The 21,626-nt window shown below is 35.8% G+C and overlaps 2 protein-coding genes across 9 annotated transcripts in view; one reads left to right on the top strand and one right to left on the bottom strand.

The window, feature by feature from the left end:
* Window positions 1-16,585, bottom strand: part of GPATCH2 (G-patch domain containing 2) — a 179,290-nt gene extending 162,705 nt beyond the window's left edge. For all 8 annotated transcript variants that reach the window (XR_011246282.1, XR_011246283.1, XM_059998339.1 and 5 more), the window contains exons 1-3: window positions 16,427-16,585; window positions 6,088-6,807; window positions 903-964 (exon numbers count right to left, since the gene is read on the bottom strand). Coding sequence is in view for 6 of the 8 variants with exons in the window: in XM_059998339.1 (XP_059854322.1) it covers window positions 903-964; window positions 6,088-6,807; window positions 16,427-16,482 (838 nt within the window). In the remaining 2 variants the exon portion in view is untranslated. The remainder of the gene's footprint in view (window positions 1-902; window positions 965-6,087; window positions 6,808-16,426) is intronic.
* A 286-nt stretch (window positions 16,586-16,871) lies between these two features.
* The window catches only part of SPATA17 (spermatogenesis associated 17), a 187,455-nt gene continuing 182,700 nt past the window's right edge, over window positions 16,872-21,626 (top strand). The window contains exon 1 of the mRNA XM_060011032.1: window positions 16,872-16,968. Within this exon, the coding sequence (XP_059867015.1) occupies window positions 16,901-16,968 (68 nt within the window). The 5' untranslated portion in view covers window positions 16,872-16,900. The remainder of the gene's footprint in view (window positions 16,969-21,626) is intronic.

Raw genomic sequence — 21,626 nt, 5'->3', positions numbered from 1 at the left:
AGTCAAGCTTACTCTTAGCCCTGAGGTTCTAACATATTTCAGTGAAGTCTACGGTCTTCAAAACAATTATGTATCTATTTATCAGGGACAGATGGTTTACAAGTAAGCAAAAAGGAATAATAATTTAATTTACTTAATTTGTACTGCCAAGAGGAGGAATAGACTAAGAAAAAAATGTGGGGCAGCTATTATTTTATCCTTTTTTTCATAACATCATTAAACTATTTATAATTAAAAAAATTTTTTGTGGGTTTTTTTTTCCCTTAGAAATTACTGCTTTCCTCTAAAGATCTCAAGAAAGGAAGAAAACACTTATGATAAGTATTCGTATGTATGTATCCTGCCCCCTTAGTAAGGTTTTCATATTTTCTACTGGGACAGGTAGTTTCAAAATAATGCCACGTTAAAGTGTGAAAAGCTTCAGGAAATTTCAAAGATGGGAAAGATGTAAGTTGAAAGACATTACTGTTTAACAGTGTACAATATTGAATTCAGGAAAATGGTCTAATTACTTACAAACTGGATAGGATGAATAAATGTCACAGCTGAATAAAAATGACAAATGACTTGCAAATCCACCTTTATTAATGCTTAAACAGAATTAAATACATTTGGAACCAGGTGGAGAATGAGAACCAGGGTCTTGTGAACTTGCTAAAAGAGACAAAATTGAAAAGACTTGAGGTATGTAAAGCTTTCTCAAGGAAGATAATCCTTCCTTAACATTATTAGCTCCACAGACTAGCTTTTGGAGATAACTAAACCCCAGCCCACTAAGCAGTGTGTGGATTGCACTAAGGTAAATGGATTGCAGTCATCAATTTATGAAACAACTAGTAATAAGCACAACTTAAAAATGAAGGCATTTTTCACAAAGAGATAAAAAAATGGCATCTCAGTACCTTGTCTTCCCTCATCATTGGTAAACAAGCCAGCATCAGTGCTGCTGAGACTGCTGGATTCACTAAAATAAGGGAAAAGAAAAGAAAAAACAGATCAAACGAACAATTGATCTCTCAGTTGTCAAATTTTAAAGAGACATGGCAGCTCAGAGATGGAACTTAAGCCTGACAAAGATCTGAAAGAAAATAAGATGATTTTTTTTAATCAAACTGCAAATATCTCGGTTCCATTAACTACAGAGCATATTATTTTTGGCACATAAAACCACAGGAATCTAATGGGACTCTGACAGCAAGCCAGATGTGACTGCAACGAGGTGCTGACACAATTGATGCACTTTATTATCTGCTTTCATCAAATGCTTACTGCTCCTTTCTTATTCCAGGCAATTCAGCTTGAGCCCTGAACACCACTGCGCAATAAAATGGGGAAAGTCCCAATCAAAGGCAGGCTCAGCCTTTCTTCAGCACATGAAATAAATACAAGGGCCTGGGATAGAATTACTTTTCATAACCATATTTGCAAATATTCCAGAAGAGACATTACTTAAGAATTCCCAACAACTCTATTATTTGGCAAGGAGGAAAAAAGTTTACAATGGTAACAATCCATTAAATCAAAGCTAAGGTCTCTCTGAGCAGAAAATGAATATTGCCAATTATTAAGGAGGAAGTATACAAAAATAACAGGTTCTTATTATTTCCACAGAAGTTGGAGAGTATGATACAGAGTCAAACTTAACATATAAATGAAAATAAATAGTAAATATTCAACTGACATGAATTAAACTGTCACTTAGTTTTATCAGAAGCGATGCTTATATGAGAGTCTAGTTAGTTAAAAAAACCATAAGGACAAGGTCAGATAATAAGGGGTTTAGTTTTTAAACAATATTGAGTGATGTTCTTAAAAATTCTCATATACTCTCTTTTTACTGTAATTCTTAATTCTAACCAATCAGGAAATCACCCCAGGTGATTTTTAAATTATAATACTTTTCCATCAACAGGGAGAATTCTGTAATCTTAGTTTTTTTAAAAAAAAAGCATCCTAATCTGTTTTAAAATATTTCAATTGGGAGTTCAGCATTAAAATTCTAGATGAAATTCTAAATCCACGTACTTTTTCTGAATACAAAATATCATTTCAGATTTTGTTTGATTTTTAAAAAATAAATATAAACAAAAAGTATAAAAATTTAAGTGGCACATTCTCCCAAGAAACTGAATTAGTACCTTTTTCTTTAACTTTCTTCAAATTAAGTGAATGTATGAAACTATCCTGCACATATGTTAAGGAAAGAAAACAATACTCTTTAAAAGCGTCATATCAATACATATTTTCTTATTTACAAACAGATATGCTCTTCTATACATAGTGGTGTTTTTAAAACACAGTGGAGTATTAAAAACAATTCAGAATCTTTCTGCTATTTAGCTGACCAAACTACTATGGATTTTTTTTTTCTCTGTGACTGAGTAGTGCTTTCTCGTCCGCCCTCATCAACACAACTCTAATAAAGGGCCTTAACATACATACCCTGGGTTAAATTCTTTTTCTGAAACCCTCGAGGCAAAATTATTTAAAATTCATACATTTTTACACTTTAGAAAGGTACATTCTAAAATGCCTAAGAGGAGTCTGGGGTAGCACTTCATAATCAAACATATTAATATATTTTTTCAATTAAATGAAGGAATATCCATGTTAAATACATGTCAAGTTAGGTCTGGCCACAAATTAATTAGTTTTTCACAGCTTTCAGGATTCAGATTTGCAGATAAAGGGCTGTGAATCTATGTGCCTTTATTTATTTATTTTTTTCAATGGTCTTCCAATCTCTCTGAGTTCAGATTTATCTGCTTTAATCTATTCTACACATAGCCAGCTTCATCTTTTCAAAACATAACTGGTTGACTAAAAATATTATGGTATCCTGGATGGGATCCTGGACCACAAAAAGGACAGTAAATAAAAACAAAAGAAATTCTAATAAAGTATTGACTTCCGTTAATGTGTCAACACTGGCCCATTAGTTCTGACAAATGTACCATAGTAAATGGATGATATTACTAATAGGAGAAGCTGGGTGTAGGATGTATGGGAACAGGGTATACAGAAACTGTGCTATCTTTGCAAGCTTTCTGTAAATCTAGAACTATTCTAAAAGAAAGTTTATAAAACATACAGGTGCATATATGTCTGTGTGTAAAAAAAAAAGTCTATTAAAATTTTTATGTATAAAATAGATAACTAATAAGAACCTGCTGTATAAAAAAATTAAATTCAAAAAAAATTCTTAAATTACTTCCTCAGATTTATAGGCTTAAATTTAGTTATCAAGGCTTCCCATGGATGGGCTCCCACTTAAATTCTTCCCATCCCCATCTCTGGTCCTTTTGTTTATGTCCTTTCTCCAAGAGGTATCCCTATCTCCTCTCTCTTCTCTGCCTGCTGTTCTTCTTAAAGATACAAGAAAATCAGAATTCCCTCTCTAAGATCAGCTCTTAGCCCTTAACGATCCTTGGCCTACTTTGAGATGTTTTTACACGTGTTTTAAACAACATGCTTCCTTATTTACATTTCATCTAATTGACATCTAGCTAGTTGCTCCGAGTATATCATGTAGTTGTTAGTGGGTACAATAAATCAGAACAAGAACTTAAACGAAAGCAAGGTTTTCGATTTTCAGGAGCTGAGGGTCATTATGGCTTATCTTCAAGGACACCTCTTCCCACTTTTTTTTAGTATGACTTTTATAACACAGTGTTTAGAGGAGAATATATTCCATGAATGCTTGTTGAATTAACGCATGGATACCAATCCCAATCCCCTGCCCCGATCTGTTCATTTCCTATATTTTCTATTCTTGATACCTGTGCATCATCTGAGAGTCCTCTTTCTCATTCATCCTCCCCAAAATATAGGCAGCCAACCTTCCACTTATTCCAACTCTTAAAACTGCTCCTATATTTTTTTTGTCCTCTACTACTGCTGCCGTAATTCACCTCCCTCTTAAGGATGGACCGGAGGTCAGCCAAAACTAGACGAGCCACTGTTGTCAAGGTCAGGTATCTTGCTAAAATATAAATCTAATTGACTAAAAATTCTTCACTGACTTCCCATTACTTATATGATGAAATCCAAACTACCATTGCACACAGGCCTTCAAAACACAATTATTGCTGTAGCCTCCGCTCCCACTTTATGTAACGCAGTTACATTACCTATACTTTCCCACATACATAGCACTTGCTTCACAACCATGTCTCTGCATAAATTATTCCCTCTACCTGGGATGATCCGCCTTAACTCCTCGATATCTGAACAAAGCTTTCAGTCACAGTTCTTTAGGAAGTTTTCCCTCACCAGTACCTTCCACTCAGCACACTTCTTTTTCATCATTTGCTTGTTTGGCTATTCCAGGTTATGAGGCTGAAGAGAACCGGGGCTGTCTTATTTGTCTTGGGACCATGAGTGGTGAACAGTAAACAGCAGTTATTCAAATGTGTGTTAAATCACACACACAGAGTGAAGTAGTTCCGTTCTTATCTATAAATCAGTTCCAAGGCAATATATAGCTTTTTATAGTAGGAAAGCTTTGGAAGTGGTCTCAAAAAATGCTTATTCTTGTTGGGAAGATACTTTAAATATTTAGCAATCTTCCCACAGAGGGAATATGCACCTAACTCTTAAGTGACCACAAAGAATAGCTGTATAGGTAAGTTTAAAATAAGAGGAAATAAATTTAATTTATTCAAGAGTGAAAACATCCTTTTTGAATATTTGTACTTAGCCTGTTGACTGCTGGGTAGCCTGATGGCACCTAATACTCAAATATTTTTACAATGAATAGAAATGAAGAGAGTTTTATCTCATTTCTAGTCCAGTCTGTCAATAAAAGGAAGACATCAATAAAAGAAGGGGCTTACACAATCAATCCAGAAAGCAGGTAATCTGTGAATAATCCAGAATTGAGGATCTATCTCCGCTGCCACACACCCTCCCTCCCAGCAACTAAGCAAGATAATTACTTTCAAGTCAAGCTGGATGGTCCTCAGTCACAATGGCCCAATACCTGCATACAAATAATTCTCATTCCGGTATAAAAATGACAACTTTCTTGGAAGAAAAGCAGGTACTATAAACTTCTCAAAACCTCCCTGAAACATTTATGTAATTTTTAGTTCTTTAGGAAAATTACATAAATAGCAAACCACCTCTAATAAAAGGTCCATTCTATAAACTTATACCAGGTCCTACGCATAGCTGTAACCACATTTACAAGGGGAAAAAAAAAATATATATATATATATATATACGCTTATGAGATCCATAGCTCACAATCCACATGGTTAAAAGGATGCCGATCTTACCAATTAAAAATCAAATACTCTTTCCCAGACCATTTTTAAAGAATATTTTTTTCTTGACCATAGTTGTACATTTGATTTCAACGACATCCTTAAAAGGATGAACAGTGTCAATGTTTTCTCATTCCTGCAGGTAACATTAGTTCTGTGTAAAAGAAAAGTGATCACTTACCTTTTGAAGGTGTCAAAACAGTCCTTAACAGCTATCATTGTGGTATACCTCTTTTCTAGAATGGACAGATTAGACTAACTGCCAAAGGATTACTGCTTCTCCCATTTGTCTAATGACAAGATCAGGAGCTTCTAGACTATAAATTGGGTTTTACAATTCATAAGTGATCAGAATTCCTAGCAATCTACAGACTTCTTAAAATATCTAGCCGCTCACAGTGAAGTGGTATCCACTTTGGTTCTCAGGAATCAGAATAAACTGATGAACCGTGACACTAAAAAGCACCGATGGCTAGAGCTCTATAATTAAACAAGTAAATAATTATAAATGCAATTCTAACAGTTATAAATGCGCTGTTATTCAAAAGCATTCTTTCCCATTGAAAATGCATTTCCTTTTCTCTTTGTAGCTGAAAATTAAGTCATTATAACACAATCAAAAGACTGTTCATAGATCAGACAAGCAATTTTGCTTTGTGCTAAACATCATAAATTATAAGTAAATATAACCACGGTTAAACGGTAATATCACTACCATTATTATAACTTATGATTATTTTAAAATAGAATTAAAATCCGAAACACATTCAACGGCAAACAGTGGAGACATATTTTTATATTTAGAGAATAGGAAAGTCACCTTTCACTCATGAGTTCATCTGAGACTTTTTGCTCTTCGTATCCCATTTTGTCCTTATTGGTCTGGCTCATTTCCTCACTTTCTAAGACTACTCCTTCATCTTGGATTTTGGGTCCTTGTCTAACTATTTTCAATTTCCTCTTCTTGACCTTGCTCTTGGTAAACTCGTGACATTGGTAAGCTCTGTTGTCATGGTCCATGTCCTGATCTCTACAGCCTTCGAGGGGCTGGGTCACCGTCCGCTTGTTAGCGCTGTCCTGCGGGAAGTCCACTGCCATGCGCTTGACCTTCCTCCTCCTGCGCAGAGTTCTGTTCCCAAGGCTGTCCACGGCAAAATCAGACTCATGCCAGAGAGGTCTTTTCCCTCGAACGTTATTATTTAAGTTCGACGATGGCCTGCGCTTTGCCACTAACATTTGGTCGTCAGAGTCACTGTGATCTTTTTTATTATTATTGTGATTCTCTCTATAGTCCTTGCTTGGTTCTTCTAAACTAGAATCAGAGCCTTCACTTAAGCAGTGACCGGTCTCCCACGGGTGATGAACATTATACGACCTCCGTTTTCTCCCTCTCCGTTTCCTGGCCTGGCGTTTCAGAGGGCAAGAGATACTTCGGGAATGGTCTCCAGTTTCGGCAAATCCACCTCGAGCTTGCTCCGAGCTCTCCTCCAGGGCTGAGACAAGATCATGAACCAGTTCTTCCATGGTTCGACTGAAATGCCTACATTTTTTTAAAGACAGAAAAAAAAATTTAAATAGTCAGAGTCAACCATATTAACCTGGTTTATTGCAGCAGACAATTCATTCTAAATCTGACTAGAATGAATAGTTATTATAAAGAACTGTGTAAAAGCTGCTTAATTTTCCTATCTAAGATATTACAGTTCCAAATATTCTGACTCACTTTTAAGTTTTTTCTTGTATAAGTGCTTTTATTAAACACAGGAGTTACTTCAAGATAGAGTAAGCATAATATCAGCAATGAAAGAGCCCAGTGATTTCATATTTTTACTGTCTAATTATGGAAAAGTGATTTCTGCTTAAATCACCATACCTTAGTCTACTCCTGTCCTTTTCCTAAAGCCAGTTTTCAGAGCAGGTGTACAGAGGAAAGAGAACTTTCTCAGTCCCCCTCCACCACACACACACACACACACACACACACACACACACACACACACACACACACACACACACACACACACACACACACACACACACACACACACACATTTCTAAGGAAACAAGGAAACATACAACCTTTTTCTCACCACATGCTCTACCCAGTCACTGCCATGACATGCGAGGCAGACAGAAAGATAGGCAGCTACGTTCAAGGTTTGTAATAGATGTGAAAAGAAAATTTAACCAAACGCTAGGCATATATTGAGACCACACTAATCTCGCGACCGAGTGCAGCAGAAACTCTGTTCGTATTCAACCTGGAGGCCCACTGATGTAAAATGGCCCATCATTTTTCTTACCATTACTCTGAAGCAGTCTCTTAGGCCTTACAAAAACAAAAAACAAAAAACTGAACTATGTGAGAAAATCATCCACTAGTCAGCAGGGATAAACATTAGTGTTCTTTGGGAACCTTTGTAAATTATATGGGTCCTTTCCAAACCCAACAGCGCCCAGACACATGATTTTATTTTTTAAACATTACAGGTAATTCAAATATGCACCGTTCTTATGAAGATCATGAACAATCATTTCTTAAACTGAGTTCTAGAAGCACCTAGGATCAAAATATTCTCGATTATAAACTGTATAGTTTCTAGAGTCTATAGCAGGGGTAGGCAAATTTTCTATAAAGGACCAAGTAGAAAATATTGTAGGCTCCACAGGCCATTAGGTGTCTGTCACAACTACTCAACTTTTCCCATGGTAAGGCCAAGATAATCATAAGAAATATGGAAATGAATGGATATGGCTATGTTCTAATAAAATTTTATTTCCAAAATCAAGTGATGGCCAGCCATAGTTTGCTGACCCCTGGTCTACATACAATCTTTATAGTTTATAATTTCAGGTGTTCACAAGTTCCCTTTAACGACTTTCAACTTGATCTTTTCATTTTAATGATAACTTGAAAACAAACACACGTGTGATTCAACTGGATTTAACACTTACAATATAAAACACACATAAGGCTTCCAACACATGAGTATTTATTATGTGCCAGGCTCATTTCTAAGTGTTTCATATGCATTACCTCATTTCATTTTCACATAATAACCCTATAAGGCGGTAGCAGAAATACACAGAAACAGAGAGTTAAGGTAGGCTTGCCCAAAGTGACACATGTAGGAAGTGGTAGAATCAGGATTCAAACTGTGGCAATCTGGTTCCCGAGCCTGAATGCTCACCCAACTACAGCCAAGAACAGCTACACAAGTCCAGTATCTGGTTTGCATTTTTATTTATGATTGGTTTAGCAGCAGAGGATACTATTTATTGTTGAGACAGATTTAATACGCATCTATGTGAAGCTGATGACTCACAGTTAAGCATTGTATTCTTCGGAACAGAAAAAAGGGATGGGAGACCTGAATCAACACAAGGCACTGGGCAGCTGGGTGGTGAAAGTGAGCCGAAAAGAACCAGTGATGTAGTCCTCAGTAAAATGCACACTGTAAGCAATTAAGTAATAGGACATTGTCTTTCAGTTAATGTGGGTTTGTATTTTCCAGATCTATCTCCTTAGACATTCTGAATGAATAAACAAAAAGTCTATATAGACAAACATTTTTCAAAAACATGGTGATTCAAATATATATATTTTAAATGAACTCTGGAGGGCCGCTAAAAATTTTTTTTTGCCCTTAAAAGGTTACTCGGGTTTCAGAACACTGAATTTGATGAAGAGAAATATGCATCACATAGGAATTAGCATTAAGCCAATACAAGGGCTACAATTCCAACTACATAAGCCAAATGGATGTTATTTCAATACCTAAATGTTAATAATAGCCTTTTTTGTTTTCCATTTATTGCAGTGAATATTTTGTTTTTTTCCTTTAACACTACTTCTTTGGAGGAAACGTAGTCTGAGAATTATTATCTCTGAAAACAATACTGTACCTTTAAAAAAATTCACTGGAAGCCAGTTTAACATGTACTACAATAAAGATCCTCAGTATCACCTGGTTCTGGAGGAATTTACTTTTTGAAGAAATAGTTTTCTTATCAATGTGTGAATGACTGGTTCTAAATAGTAATATGAAATTAATTAACTCAATGCATGAATATAATCTCCAACTAAAATTGCAGGTTATTTTGGAAGTTAAACTTTAGTGCTTTACTTTAGAAGAGAAAATGTAATGGTCCTAACATTAGAAAAAGCTTAGCACATCAGATTTAATCTACTGAAATTTGATACTATTCATTAATTTCATTTAAATTAATTCATTATACTGCTGTGACTAATGCAGTTTAACCAAATATAACCAATACTATTACTAAAAATGAAAGCAAAATTTCTTTATAACATTATTAAAATTGTGCCAGCCTTATCTGATTTTATATTGATTTTCTTAAGAGAAAATAAAAAGTATTTTTACTAGAAGAATCCAACTTATTCCATGATGTGATTCAAACATGAATCAACGAAAAAACTACTTTAAAAGGCTTTTCAAAAAAACCCCTATAAAAACACAGAAAAAATACATTTAAGTGACATTCAGAGTTCAAATCACTTTTTCCCCTTTAGTTTCAACTCACCAGAGTCCTGCAAGTCAATCTCAACCAAAACTCCTGTAAATGAGCCAGTACTATTACAGCTAGTCAAGCTGCTTCACTTACACCTCTCAGGTAAAACTGGCATCAACAAGCTTCACAGAAACAGTCATCATAAGAGACCATCACATGATCAATAGCTCATTTATTTCCTTTGCCTTGGCAGTTACTGAAGACCATTGCCCGGAAACATTTTATCCTAAAGATATCTTCCTAAATAAGCCCTTTCTTACTGGAGGCGAAAACTGGAAATACGTTAACTTTTCTGTACAAAAATCTATGTTTATTAAGCAACCATAGTTTTAAAGACTGAATTATAGTAAAATCCAGTGAATTACCACTTAGCTAATTTGTAAGTTTTATATTCACATTTATAAAACAATTTCTCTTCATTTGGAACCCAACGGAAATGAAATCTTTTGGGAATAGTTTGCACTGAGTATAATGTCTAAGAGAACGCTTCACTAATCGTTTTCTTAAGCTAGTCCAAATGAATAGAATAAAATTACAGTCCCACTATTTATATAAAGTTGGATTTTGTAAAAGGAAATGACTTGAATAGATAAGCATTTTGTTTTTTCAGGTGGTATTATATTATGCTGAGCAATCTATAAAATGTATGATCAACCCAGAAATTGATATTCCAGTTTCAGGTAAGAATATTTGGCCAAAGGTCAAGTTTGTTTGTTTGTTTGTCCTCCTCCAGGCAACATTTAACATCCAGTAAAATGAGTGAATTTCTCTCCTTGGCTTCCTTTAACACCAAGTTCTAATTAATTCAGAAAAGGGCTTCCTAAACAATGTATGCTCTAGAGTGAGGAAGATGAGTTAACGTAGAAAACACTGCACTGAGTTTAAGGGTTTTTTCGAATGTTTTTGGTTCAAGGAAGAAGAATCAGGAAGCTGCCCTAGTCCTAAGTTACTGCTCCTATGTCCTCAAAGAACTGACAAGTTGACCAAAGAACCAAGGGCCTCAACAATGTACAGGCAGGCATAGCAGAAGTTGAAGTCCAAGAAAGCCCAGAAAACAAATTCCCCCCAATAACCAACAACTAACCATTTTGTCAATGATTATTACTTTTTTGAAGCCTGTATTGGCAATAACTACTATTCCTAGAAGGGAAAAATATAGCATATATAGGAAAATTAGGGAATAATTTCCTTTTCTGGATACCGATAAAATAACTATAACATGAGGATGGACATATGTGTCTACTGAATAAACCCACCAAGTTCATTATAAAACAAAAATCTTCCAGATATACCTAAAGGGTAATTGACTACAGCTTTCACATATCTAGTTAAGGAAAAATAAATTAAACTCTTTACCACCTCGTACATGGTAAAATTCTCATCTTCATCTCTGTAAAAGATTAGATCTTCTACAAAGTTAAGTAATTTTAGGAGTGGAGTGCTAAAAGGTACCTATTGCTAAATACAACTGTTCAATTGGCTTCAAAAATTTAAGGGAATAACGATTTACGTGTTAGATTCTGTATGAATAAAAATTCAGTGAGTACAAAAACACTGAACCAACAGTACATAGTCAAGAACTATGCTGATGAATATATACTATTGCTACCACAAGTTTAAGAAGAAAATAGTTTTGGAATTAGCATGCCTTGATATTCATGTTAGCTTTTACTTAAGATAGGAAAGGTTGGTTGGTCCTAAAAGTATATAGCAAATAGCCAAACATTAAAATGAACACATAATACTGTAGACCATGACCGTGGGAGACTAAACAGGCAAATGATGAGCCTTAAAGATGCCACATCAAGGGCTAAATTTTATGACTAATTTAACAAAATATGATTCATAAGAATGTTCTAAAGTTTGATTAAGATTTCTGCTGCTCATAGGAATTTACAGATTTCCTTCCTTAATGGTAACATTATTTGTTCAAACAAGTCTTTATCTCAGTCTAGTAACCTATTAAGAGATTACATCTTCAATTTTCTCTATTTATGTATTTTGGGACAGATCATAGGAAATTAAGAATAACTCTAACATTAAATGGTAACACTTGGGCTAGTTTAGAAATTCCTTGACATATCAATATAAACCATTAATTGTAAGTAATCTTCTCTCTTTTTTAAAAAAGTAGCATGAGGGGTGGGGAATCTATCTTATTCTGAAACATGCAAATGATTAATTATAACTTTACATTGACACTAGGCAATAAATACGGAATAGAATTCACTAGGGGGAAAAAAAGGCTGGGAGGAAACTGTAGGGAACATGAGCTTTAAGAGTCAAAGCAAGAATTTGGAAGCTAAATTATACTATAGTCATCAGCCAGAGGACCTTGGACAAATTACTTATCTTTTGATTCTGCTTCTTCATCATAAAAATGTGTATGACTATCTTGTAGGGATTCTGTGAGGATAAGAATGGGTACTTATGTGTGAGAGCAGTTATTTCATCTTTCAACAACCTCTACACACAAATAAGAGGAAACTGTTATTGAAATACCAAATCATTCTTCTTTTAAGGTACAAAGTATACTATGAATCCTGAGTATGTCATAATAAAAGCTAAGACCATCAACTTTTCTGAGTTCTTGAACCTCTCTGAATGACGGTGAGAGAGGAGTTAACAGACATTTGTAAAAATCTTTCATAGAATTTCAAGAAATTTAAGCACTTCCTTAAAGACTTTTATCGATCAAAAAACAAACAAACCCAAAAATCTCAGGTTAAAAAAAAATTAATGCTGTGTATTTGACCTACTCCTATCCTAATAATTAATATACAGATACAAGAAAAAAAAAGATGAAAGGATATCATCCTTCCAAGTTAAGAGCCACAAGGTTCGCCACCAAACAGAAAAACTCATTTCCCATGATGGGAGCAAAAGTTCTACTGACTTGCACTCAACTAGAGGTGTTGCTGGCAGCCACTACTTTGTCACTTCTGTCACCATGGGAACCCCCAGAAAGCTTTCTTTCCTCCTTACCCTAGCAACGTGACAAAAAGCAGTTCATACATGGCTTTACCAAAAAAAAAATCTAATTCTACTTTCCAAACAGTGATTTTCTAATTCTATTTTCCAAATAGTGATCTAATAAGGCAGCTCATTCATTATTTAAATTTGAAGATCATTCTTTTGATTTTTTTTTCATTTAACGACTTCAAGAGTCATTCAAACTTCTTTCCTTAAACTGTAAACACTTTCAAAAAGTAAACTATTGAATAAAAAACTGCCTAAGGAAATAAAGTCAAAGTCTGAAACAAACAATGTAAAGCCTAAAAACTAATTCATAACAATTCTTGTTAACAAGCAAATATTAAAGTGCATCTAGGTAACCTTCTAATATTTAGGAAATGAGTCTCACGCATTGCTCACACATGGTGACTACTCAATATTTTTGAATATATTCTGAATTCCTAGAATAGGAATGAGAATGAAGACAACTGAATATTAACTACAAGTACCTAGCATAATGCTTGGCACATAACAGATGTTTTAAAAAAGTCTGCTGGATGAACAAACCAATCAATGACAATGAATGAACAAACAACAAAGGAAATATATGACTTGACTGAAAATTTGAACAATCCAGATTTCAAATTACAGAAACCTGACTCAGACAAACCTGACAGTATGAAACTGAGTTCAAGACAAAAGGCCAAAAAAAAAAGCAGTTATTTAAAAAGCACATATTCACTATGCAGTTTTCCAGACCTAAAGAAAATCAAAATAGCAAATAGAAATGAAATGATAGAAGAAAAGGTCCAGAATCAATAGTTTATTTGTAATGGGCTTTCTTTTAAAGTAAAGTCACATAAAGTGAAATAAATAGATACTATAGCTCAGTAGATCAATAATGATTCAATAGTTTCATTATCAAGAACTAATTTAAAAAATCTGTTCAGTTCAACCTTCAAAATCTTTTCCCCCCCAGAAAAAACCCTCAGAAATTGACTTTAAATATAAAGCACTAATAAAGTAAAAAGTAATAAAGTGTGTCAAAATTCTAAATGTGATTTGTCCATTAAATGACTCAAATTTTAAAAGGCAGGTTAACATTTTAAGTACCAAAATAGATACTTTTTGGACCCTACTTTCAAAATTGTATGTGAATGAGGTGGCAGGAAGAGAAGATAGACATTCCAGCTATAAAGATTTTATAAAAATATAATATGAACTATATTATATAATAACTAGTTATATAATAACTAGTTAACTAAATAACTAAAGTTAACTAAATAACTAAAGTTATATAATAACTTGCACAAAAAACATATATTTCCTGACACACAAAAAACATAGAATTTTTATTATTTAATTGTATAAAACTTTTCTTCCTTAGGCTTTTAAATTATAAAATAATATATCAGTTCTACCTTTTAACAAACTATTAAGAAAGAAAGGAATCATCTACATTTACCCATGTGGTGCCTGAAAATTGAAAAACCAGCCTGGACATTGGAGAAAAAGTTGAACTCAAGATGGGAGTTAGATACATCAGGAATTCTAGCCTGGTTAACGAATCTGGGCATATACTTTCCGGTTTATATACTCCTTGTGATATGGAATCTCATTCGGACACATAGGCAGTATGCTAGGAGAGTTAAGAATTTTTTTTTTTAGATATACTGTAATCATACTGCAAATATGATACTTGGGTGTATATTTAAACTACATTTGCTCCTGTCTCACCACCTCTAAAATGCAAAAAATAATAGCACCTACCTCAAAAAACTTACAAGAGATGATACATGCACTTAAAACCCGGCACCAAATAACTGCTTAGTAGTAGCATCCCTAGTGGCACTGATATTTCGTCACTGGCATAAAACACACAGGCATAGTATCTCTATATTATAAAGAGGTACCTAACCATGAATTGGGTGGAAGGTGGAAGGGTGAGAAAGGAGTTGAAAGAGTCATACTTTTAAATTAAATAGTCACTTATCACACAAATCAGTATCACTATAACAAGAGCAGACCTACAGTCTACAGAGCACATTTTGTCTTCCCCCGCCTCTTAAAGAGATGCTTAATGGTGAAACATTAAGAAAGGTACCCTGGAGAGGGAACCCTGAGGTGATGGAAATGTCCCATATCTTGTTTTGTGTTGTGGTTACACAGTGTATACAACGGTCAAAACTAAAAATACTAAACACTTAAGAACTATGTGTTTTATTTTATGCTAATTGCTTCACCATTTAAAAAAAAAGGCTCATTTAAAAAAAAAAGTGCTATTTTTCTCACAGGATAATGTGAGCATTTAAAAGGAGCATAACCAAGATAATGGCTATAGTTCCCTGTGCTATACAGTATATCCTTGTTGCTAATCTATTTTATACATAGTTGTTTGTATGTCTTCAGCCCATGCCCCTAATTTGCCCCTCCGCATTATCTTGTAATAACTTTCAATGGAGTATAATCTGTAAAAATACTGAATCACAATGCTGGACACCTGAAACTAATACAATATTGTACATCAACTATATTTCAACTAAGACAATTTTTTAAAAAGGAGCATAAACAAGTCTATATTCATTATAAAATGAACTACAGAATGATATGATCTCATTCAAAACAGTTTAGGCAAGATATTCTTTTAACTTTTCAGTGATAGGTGATGCAAAAGAAATTCTTCAGATCACAGGCTACTAGAATCCCCCATATTCTCATTTGCTGCAGATCTAGGAATGGACAGACATATTACAGCTGCATTTCACCTGTTGTTCAACACTTTATGTTTGAGGCCAGTCAGTGGAAATTTTGCTTCTTTCACTGTTAGTCTTAGGTAGACTTGGAGGAAAAGGGTTTGGGAGAAAAACAAGACCGGAATTACAGAGCTTTCAACTAGAAATCCAAAACCCAGCTTCTAGCTCTAGGACTAAAGGATGCATCTCAACACTGGACAAGTCACTTAACTATTCTGTGCCTCTGATCATCTCCTAGCATAGGGCTGTCATAAAGGTAAAGTGTGTGTATTTGTGAAAGCACCCTGACAAGTCAAAGCAGTTTATTATTCTCAAGTGGCGTTGGTGCTATGATACTGTAGTCGAACTCCAAATTTAATCCTGACATTTACATGTTCTCAAGGGACACCCCATGCACATCTCATCTGAACTAAAATGGAACGTTCAAGGGGCAGAAACTGGTAGGTTACTCCTACTCCAAAAACCCGGGGTAGGAGGGCGAAGTCTCCTCCACTACTGAACTTCCAGGAGTCTAGATTTCTGGGATTTGATCTTCCAAAACACCTGGGATAATCTAGTAAATTTAAAAAGGCAAATGAGGAAATAAGGCCTATATTAAGATACATTCTTCTGTACCCTCGTCTTGTCAACAATCGATGAGGAAATGAATTGCTCCTGGAGTACAGAAAGGTTCACGCCTAAATTATCGTGGCGTGGTAGACAAGCCATCAGCAAGCATTAACTGTATTCCTTCGCAAATCTTTAGCACACACCTCAACGCCTTCCTCAAACTGCGTCCATCCCAGGCACGAGTGAGAGCAAGGCCTAAAGGTCTTCAGATCATCCATTACAACTCCCTCCCCCTTCCATTCCAGGTCCAGCGGCCTCCGGCCATCACACCCTTTCCAGATCTCCCATCCCCTGGGCCGCCAGCCTCACCAGCTGTTCCCGGCGGCTGGAGCTCCGATCGGTTGGCGCCCGGCGGCCCCGAACATTAACGACACCCAGGAGCCTGGCCTCGAGCCTCAGGCCCGAGAACAGACTCCAACTGCCACAGCACCAGCAGCTTCCCAGGAGCAGTTCAGCATTTTGAGCTGAGCTTCCGGAAGCCGACTGGAGGCGGAAACCGGATGCCGGGAGCAACCATTAGTTCTCCTCCCCGCCCCCACCCCAGCTTCCTTCTCCGAGAGTCTCCTCCTTTTGCTCGCAGAAGATATAGAAGCCAATAATTTGAAATTTTTCATAAGAAAAATTTCTTAATTTTTCTTTCTAGTCTTCCGGAAACTGAAACAGTGTGAGGGAGAAAATGTAAAGTCAACGAAAAGTTGAACCCCCGGGACCAGCGGAATGGTTTAGCCCGGTTGCCTAGGAGACCCAGAGTAACTCCAGTGGTGCAGCTGGCGCGCTGAGGCTATGGCCACGTTAGCCCGGTTGCAAGCTCGGTCGACGACTGTAGCACATCAGTACTACTACAGGAACAGGTAGGGCATCAACTGGGGGAGCGCGAAAAGGCCTGGCTTCATCCCCAGCCCGTTATTCCTCAACAGGAGCTTCCTATGAGCAAATTCCCTAACTCGCTGAGTACCACCCACTTCTCTTCGTCATTTGTGGGCTGCAAACAGAATCGCAAATTTAAAAGTAGTGTTAGCATACAGGGGGATTATAGATACAGGAAGCCATGGTTATCAGCTGGAGATGATTTTTAAAATTCCAGTATAATTAAAATTGTAAAATGAAGTGTTTTCCTTTGACATAATCACTCAGCAATGTGATGAAACCTGTGTCCTCCTTGTGGAAGGATTAATGGCCTGACTGGGGTCGCCCAGGTTCCTTAGCTGGGTGAGCTCAGAGTATCCCCCATCTACCTGGGGATTTGAACCTCCTTTATGTCACAAATATCATTGAACTCAACTGTTCTGTGACTCAATTGTCTTCCCGAAGTGACAGTATCTAAACTATTCTTTTTTTTTTTTTTTTTGTGGTACGCGGGCCTCTCACTGTTGTGTCCTCTCCGGTTGCGGAGCACAGGCTCTGGACGCGCAGGCTCAGCGGCCATGGCTCACGGGCCTAGCCGCTCCGCGGCATGTGGGATCTTCCCGGACCGGGGCACGAACCCGTGTCCCCTGCCTCGGCAGGCGGACTCTCAACCACTGCGCCACCAGGGAAGCCCTCTAAACTATTCTGACAGGATAATCAGTACCAATATGTTAATTAATAGAAGAGGGCTAAGGAAGACACTAGCGGCCTTATCCATCTCTCTACACCTAATCTTCTCACTAGTGGTTCATTTGAACACTGGCCTTCTGGAAGCAGTGCCTCAGGAGATTTTCCAACTTAAGAAAAAATCCAAAAAAAGTAAATCAGACCATAGTAGAAGATAGTGACATGCTAGACCAATGGAAAACATGCCAAGAAGACAGAACCTTGCTGAGCTGTTCTTATTCTAACAGTTTTCTCACCTACTACATTCTTAGAGCACCGTGTACCTTTTACAGCACTTGATCACAATTTAATTTTACATTCTGTTGTGAGATAATATATGAGATATATAAGTATCATCCCTCTTAGCTGCACAATAATTACTTTTCTAATAATTCCATAAATGAATCTTTCAATCAATCATTGGTCCTGGTTTACATAAATGTATGAAAAATAGCTAAAGACAGAAATTATGTATTATCTATAATTATAGATAAATTATGTGGAAGGTCCTGTATTTATGACTTAGATATCTAAAAGAAATAAATTCCATCCCTCTGATGTTCACAGCCTAGTATGGAATATGGGCATTTAAAAGATAATTACAACAGAGCAAGCATGAACAGGAAGGGAAATGACTAACATTTCTTGAGCACTGATTATATGCTGGGCATTGCATTAGGAACTTTTCCATACAGTGTTCATTTGATTTTCACAACTTTACAAGTGAATGTATTAATTTATAGTTTTAGAGCTTGAGAACAGTGTTCTAGAAAAGCTTGGTGAAGTGTCATGCAACTGCAAACAGACATAATTTTTTTCTAAAGATTTCAGTGTTAATCTTTGTCTCCATCTCCTGACTTTTGACAATGGGCACATTTTCCCAAAGCTGGAGGTGGTTTGGAGAAAAAACTAGGGCCATACAAAGGCCATGATGAGAATAGGCTGGCATTCCTTCCATTTCATTTATTATTAATATTTTCAGTATGAAGGAAAGTCTCTAAAGATCACGAAGGAATCAAAACTTCCAAGTTTGCCTAGTTTTAAAAAAAAGGGTATTGATTAGCATAGGAGCAAAAACCATATAAAATGTTAGTATATGAAAAATTAAACGGGCAATTTCCTTAAGAAATTGTTGTCATTTCTCATCTGTTATTGACTAGATTAGTTCTTTTGCAAACTTCAGTGTACATGAGAATCACCTGAGGGTCTTGGTAAAATGCAGATTCTGATTCAGTGGGTCTCAGTTATGGCCAGCAAATCTGCATTTCTCACAAGAGTTCCTGTCAGGCCCCATTTTGCATAAAAAGGGAGATTTTGTAAGAAAAAAAAATGGTGTATGGGCCTATCGTTTAATTTGTAAACGTCCGTACAAGTTATATATTTATTTCTTCTTTACATGAGGCAAAGAAAATAAGGTTCAGATGGATTGATAATTTGTATGACGTCATACAGCTACTAAGTCTCAAAACCAAAAAACCCAACTCTAAGGCTTATGCTCTTCACTACCATACTAGACAAGATTTTCTTCCCACTACACTGGTTTTGATGAATTAACTGACAGGAAGCACCAAGATCCAGAAATCCAAATGGCATGAGCATACTGTTTCAACTCCATTAGCATGTAGGCACCAGAGTTGGAAGAAACAATTTTAATTCTTCTTGGTTTGTTTTATTGTCTTCTATGTTGGTAACAAGACAGTGGCAAAAATGTTTCTACCTAACAGCTGGCACCAGATTGCCTCTGAAGTTGAAACATGACTTTGCTGGGAAAAATATACTATGACTAAGTGCTTAGATTAGCACCTGAATCCTCCAGGTCCTGGGTGTCCACCCAGGAAGAGAGAAGCTTCTCTGCCTAACATAGGGGAAAGATTTGGAATTCCAAGAAGTGAAAAGCAAGTATGGTGGTAGCTGATGTGATAAGAAAGCTAGGGGCATAGGTAGAGTTGTGCATTACCAAACCTGTCCAAGCCCTTTGGGAAGTTGCCCCCACAAGAAATGTTTGGTGGGCAGTCATGTTTGGTGGTCTACTCATCAAAGAGACTGAATATTGTGTCTAGGATGTTACAGGGTGGCACAAAGATAATACACAGTTGTTATTTGACTAAGTATTGGCCTTTTTTTTAACTTTCACTATTACTTCCTAGTTTCATTTCTGTTCTTCTGAATTACTGAGATTTCTTTTTGACTTATTGGTCATTTATACTATCCTATTTGTGGAAAGGAGAATTTGGTATATGTTCATTAATCATATTGTTCATTTTCCCCATATCCTTATATAAATTTCATCTAGTTGATCTGTCAAATGCTAACAGGAATGAGTTCAAAATGTCCCTCTTCCACTTAATTCCACTGAGTTTCCACTGTATGGTATCCTTTTATGTCATGTTATTTAGCTTATATGTGTGTACTGGTGTGTGTCTCTTCATTATTGGCTATATATTGGTCTTTTTTGAATGTGCAAAATGTTTCACCTTTGAATACTACTAGCAGTTTTTAAAATTATTTTTATTATTTCTTTAAACAGATTTAATGCAGCAACATACAACTTGTAATATTAATATTGATCCTCTTTTATCTGATCTGAGTTAATCATATCGTTTTTGTATATTTCTCTTCACAAACAGCACATTTTAGGGTTTTAAATAATTAGAACCCAGGAAATTTGTGATGGGTTAAGTTCGTTTCTTTTTTGTTAATTTAATTTTTTATTTTATATTGGAGTATAGTTGATTTACAAAGTTGTGTAGTTTCAGGTGTACAGCAAAGTGATTCATTTCTACATATACATATTGATACATAGGCATTTTACATGTTCACCCTATGTTAAGCTACTTTTTAATTCTTGTCCCTCTGTCATGACTTCTCATGTAGAAGATGTGTTTTATTTTTTTTTAGATTTTAATATTATTCAGAAGAGAATTTATTTCTAACATTTCTTATGACAACTTAATGCACTCTACTTAGATTCTCAATACGATATTTATGAATTAAATATTCACTGATTAATTAAATATGAATGGAGCACCTATTATGTGCTAAGGACTGTTCTAGGTATTGAGGATACAGCAGTGAACAAAAGAGTCATGAAGGAGACAGAACATAAATATACTTACATATAATATTTTGTCTTGAGGTGATTGTAACCAAAAAGAATAAAGCAAGGTAGGGTGAGCAAAGTGTGAACAAACATCCTGTTTTAAATAGAGTGGTCTGAGGATGCTCCTCTGATCAGGTAATATTTAAACAGAGACCTAATAAAAGTGGATGAGTAGGCCTACTAGATAGGGATCTCAGAGATGAGCCTTCAGGTGCTGTAACATCAAGTGCTATGGCCCTCTTGTCAGAAGCCTGCATGATCATTTGGAGCTTTTAAGCCATAGTAAAGATATTGGATTCTACTCTGATTAAGATAGGAAGTCATAGGGGATTTTCAATAGAGGAGTGACTTGATCTGACTTCTGTCTTTAAAAATAAATAATGAAGAAAACTCCGAACTTATTTTGAAATTGGTAGAGCATTTTGATTTTGTCTTCTTTTTTCTGCTTTCCTCCTCCAATTCCATCGTTTATTAGTTTAACTCTTTGTGGCCTGTTTTGCTTGTTAAGAAAATTTAAGTCAAATTTGGCTTTATGAGAAAAGTAAATAAGATATGAAATCATTTTAAACCATATATAGTTTTCTCAAGGTATATAAGCAGAAATTAACCTAATATATGTCAAAAATCTCTTCTAATTAACTTAGCTGAAGGGTATGTGTAGGGGAATATTGAGAAAGCGGTTGCTCAGGAAGAGGGCTAGAAGTTCTACAGAGACACTGTAGAGATTAAGTGGCTAACTCAAATTTCCAGATCCCTTACCCTCTGAAACGGGGCATGGGGAGTGCGTGAGGATAGAGAGAAGGGAGTAGAAAGAGAAATAAATGCAATTGAATATCT

This window comes from Delphinus delphis, chromosome 1, assembly GCF_949987515.2.
Source record: "Delphinus delphis chromosome 1, mDelDel1.2, whole genome shotgun sequence".
In the NCBI taxonomy this organism is placed as follows: Eukaryota; Metazoa; Chordata; class Mammalia; order Artiodactyla; family Delphinidae; genus Delphinus; species Delphinus delphis.
The sequence above is the reverse complement of the archived record's forward strand: the minus strand, read 5'-3'. Positions and strand labels throughout refer to the sequence as shown.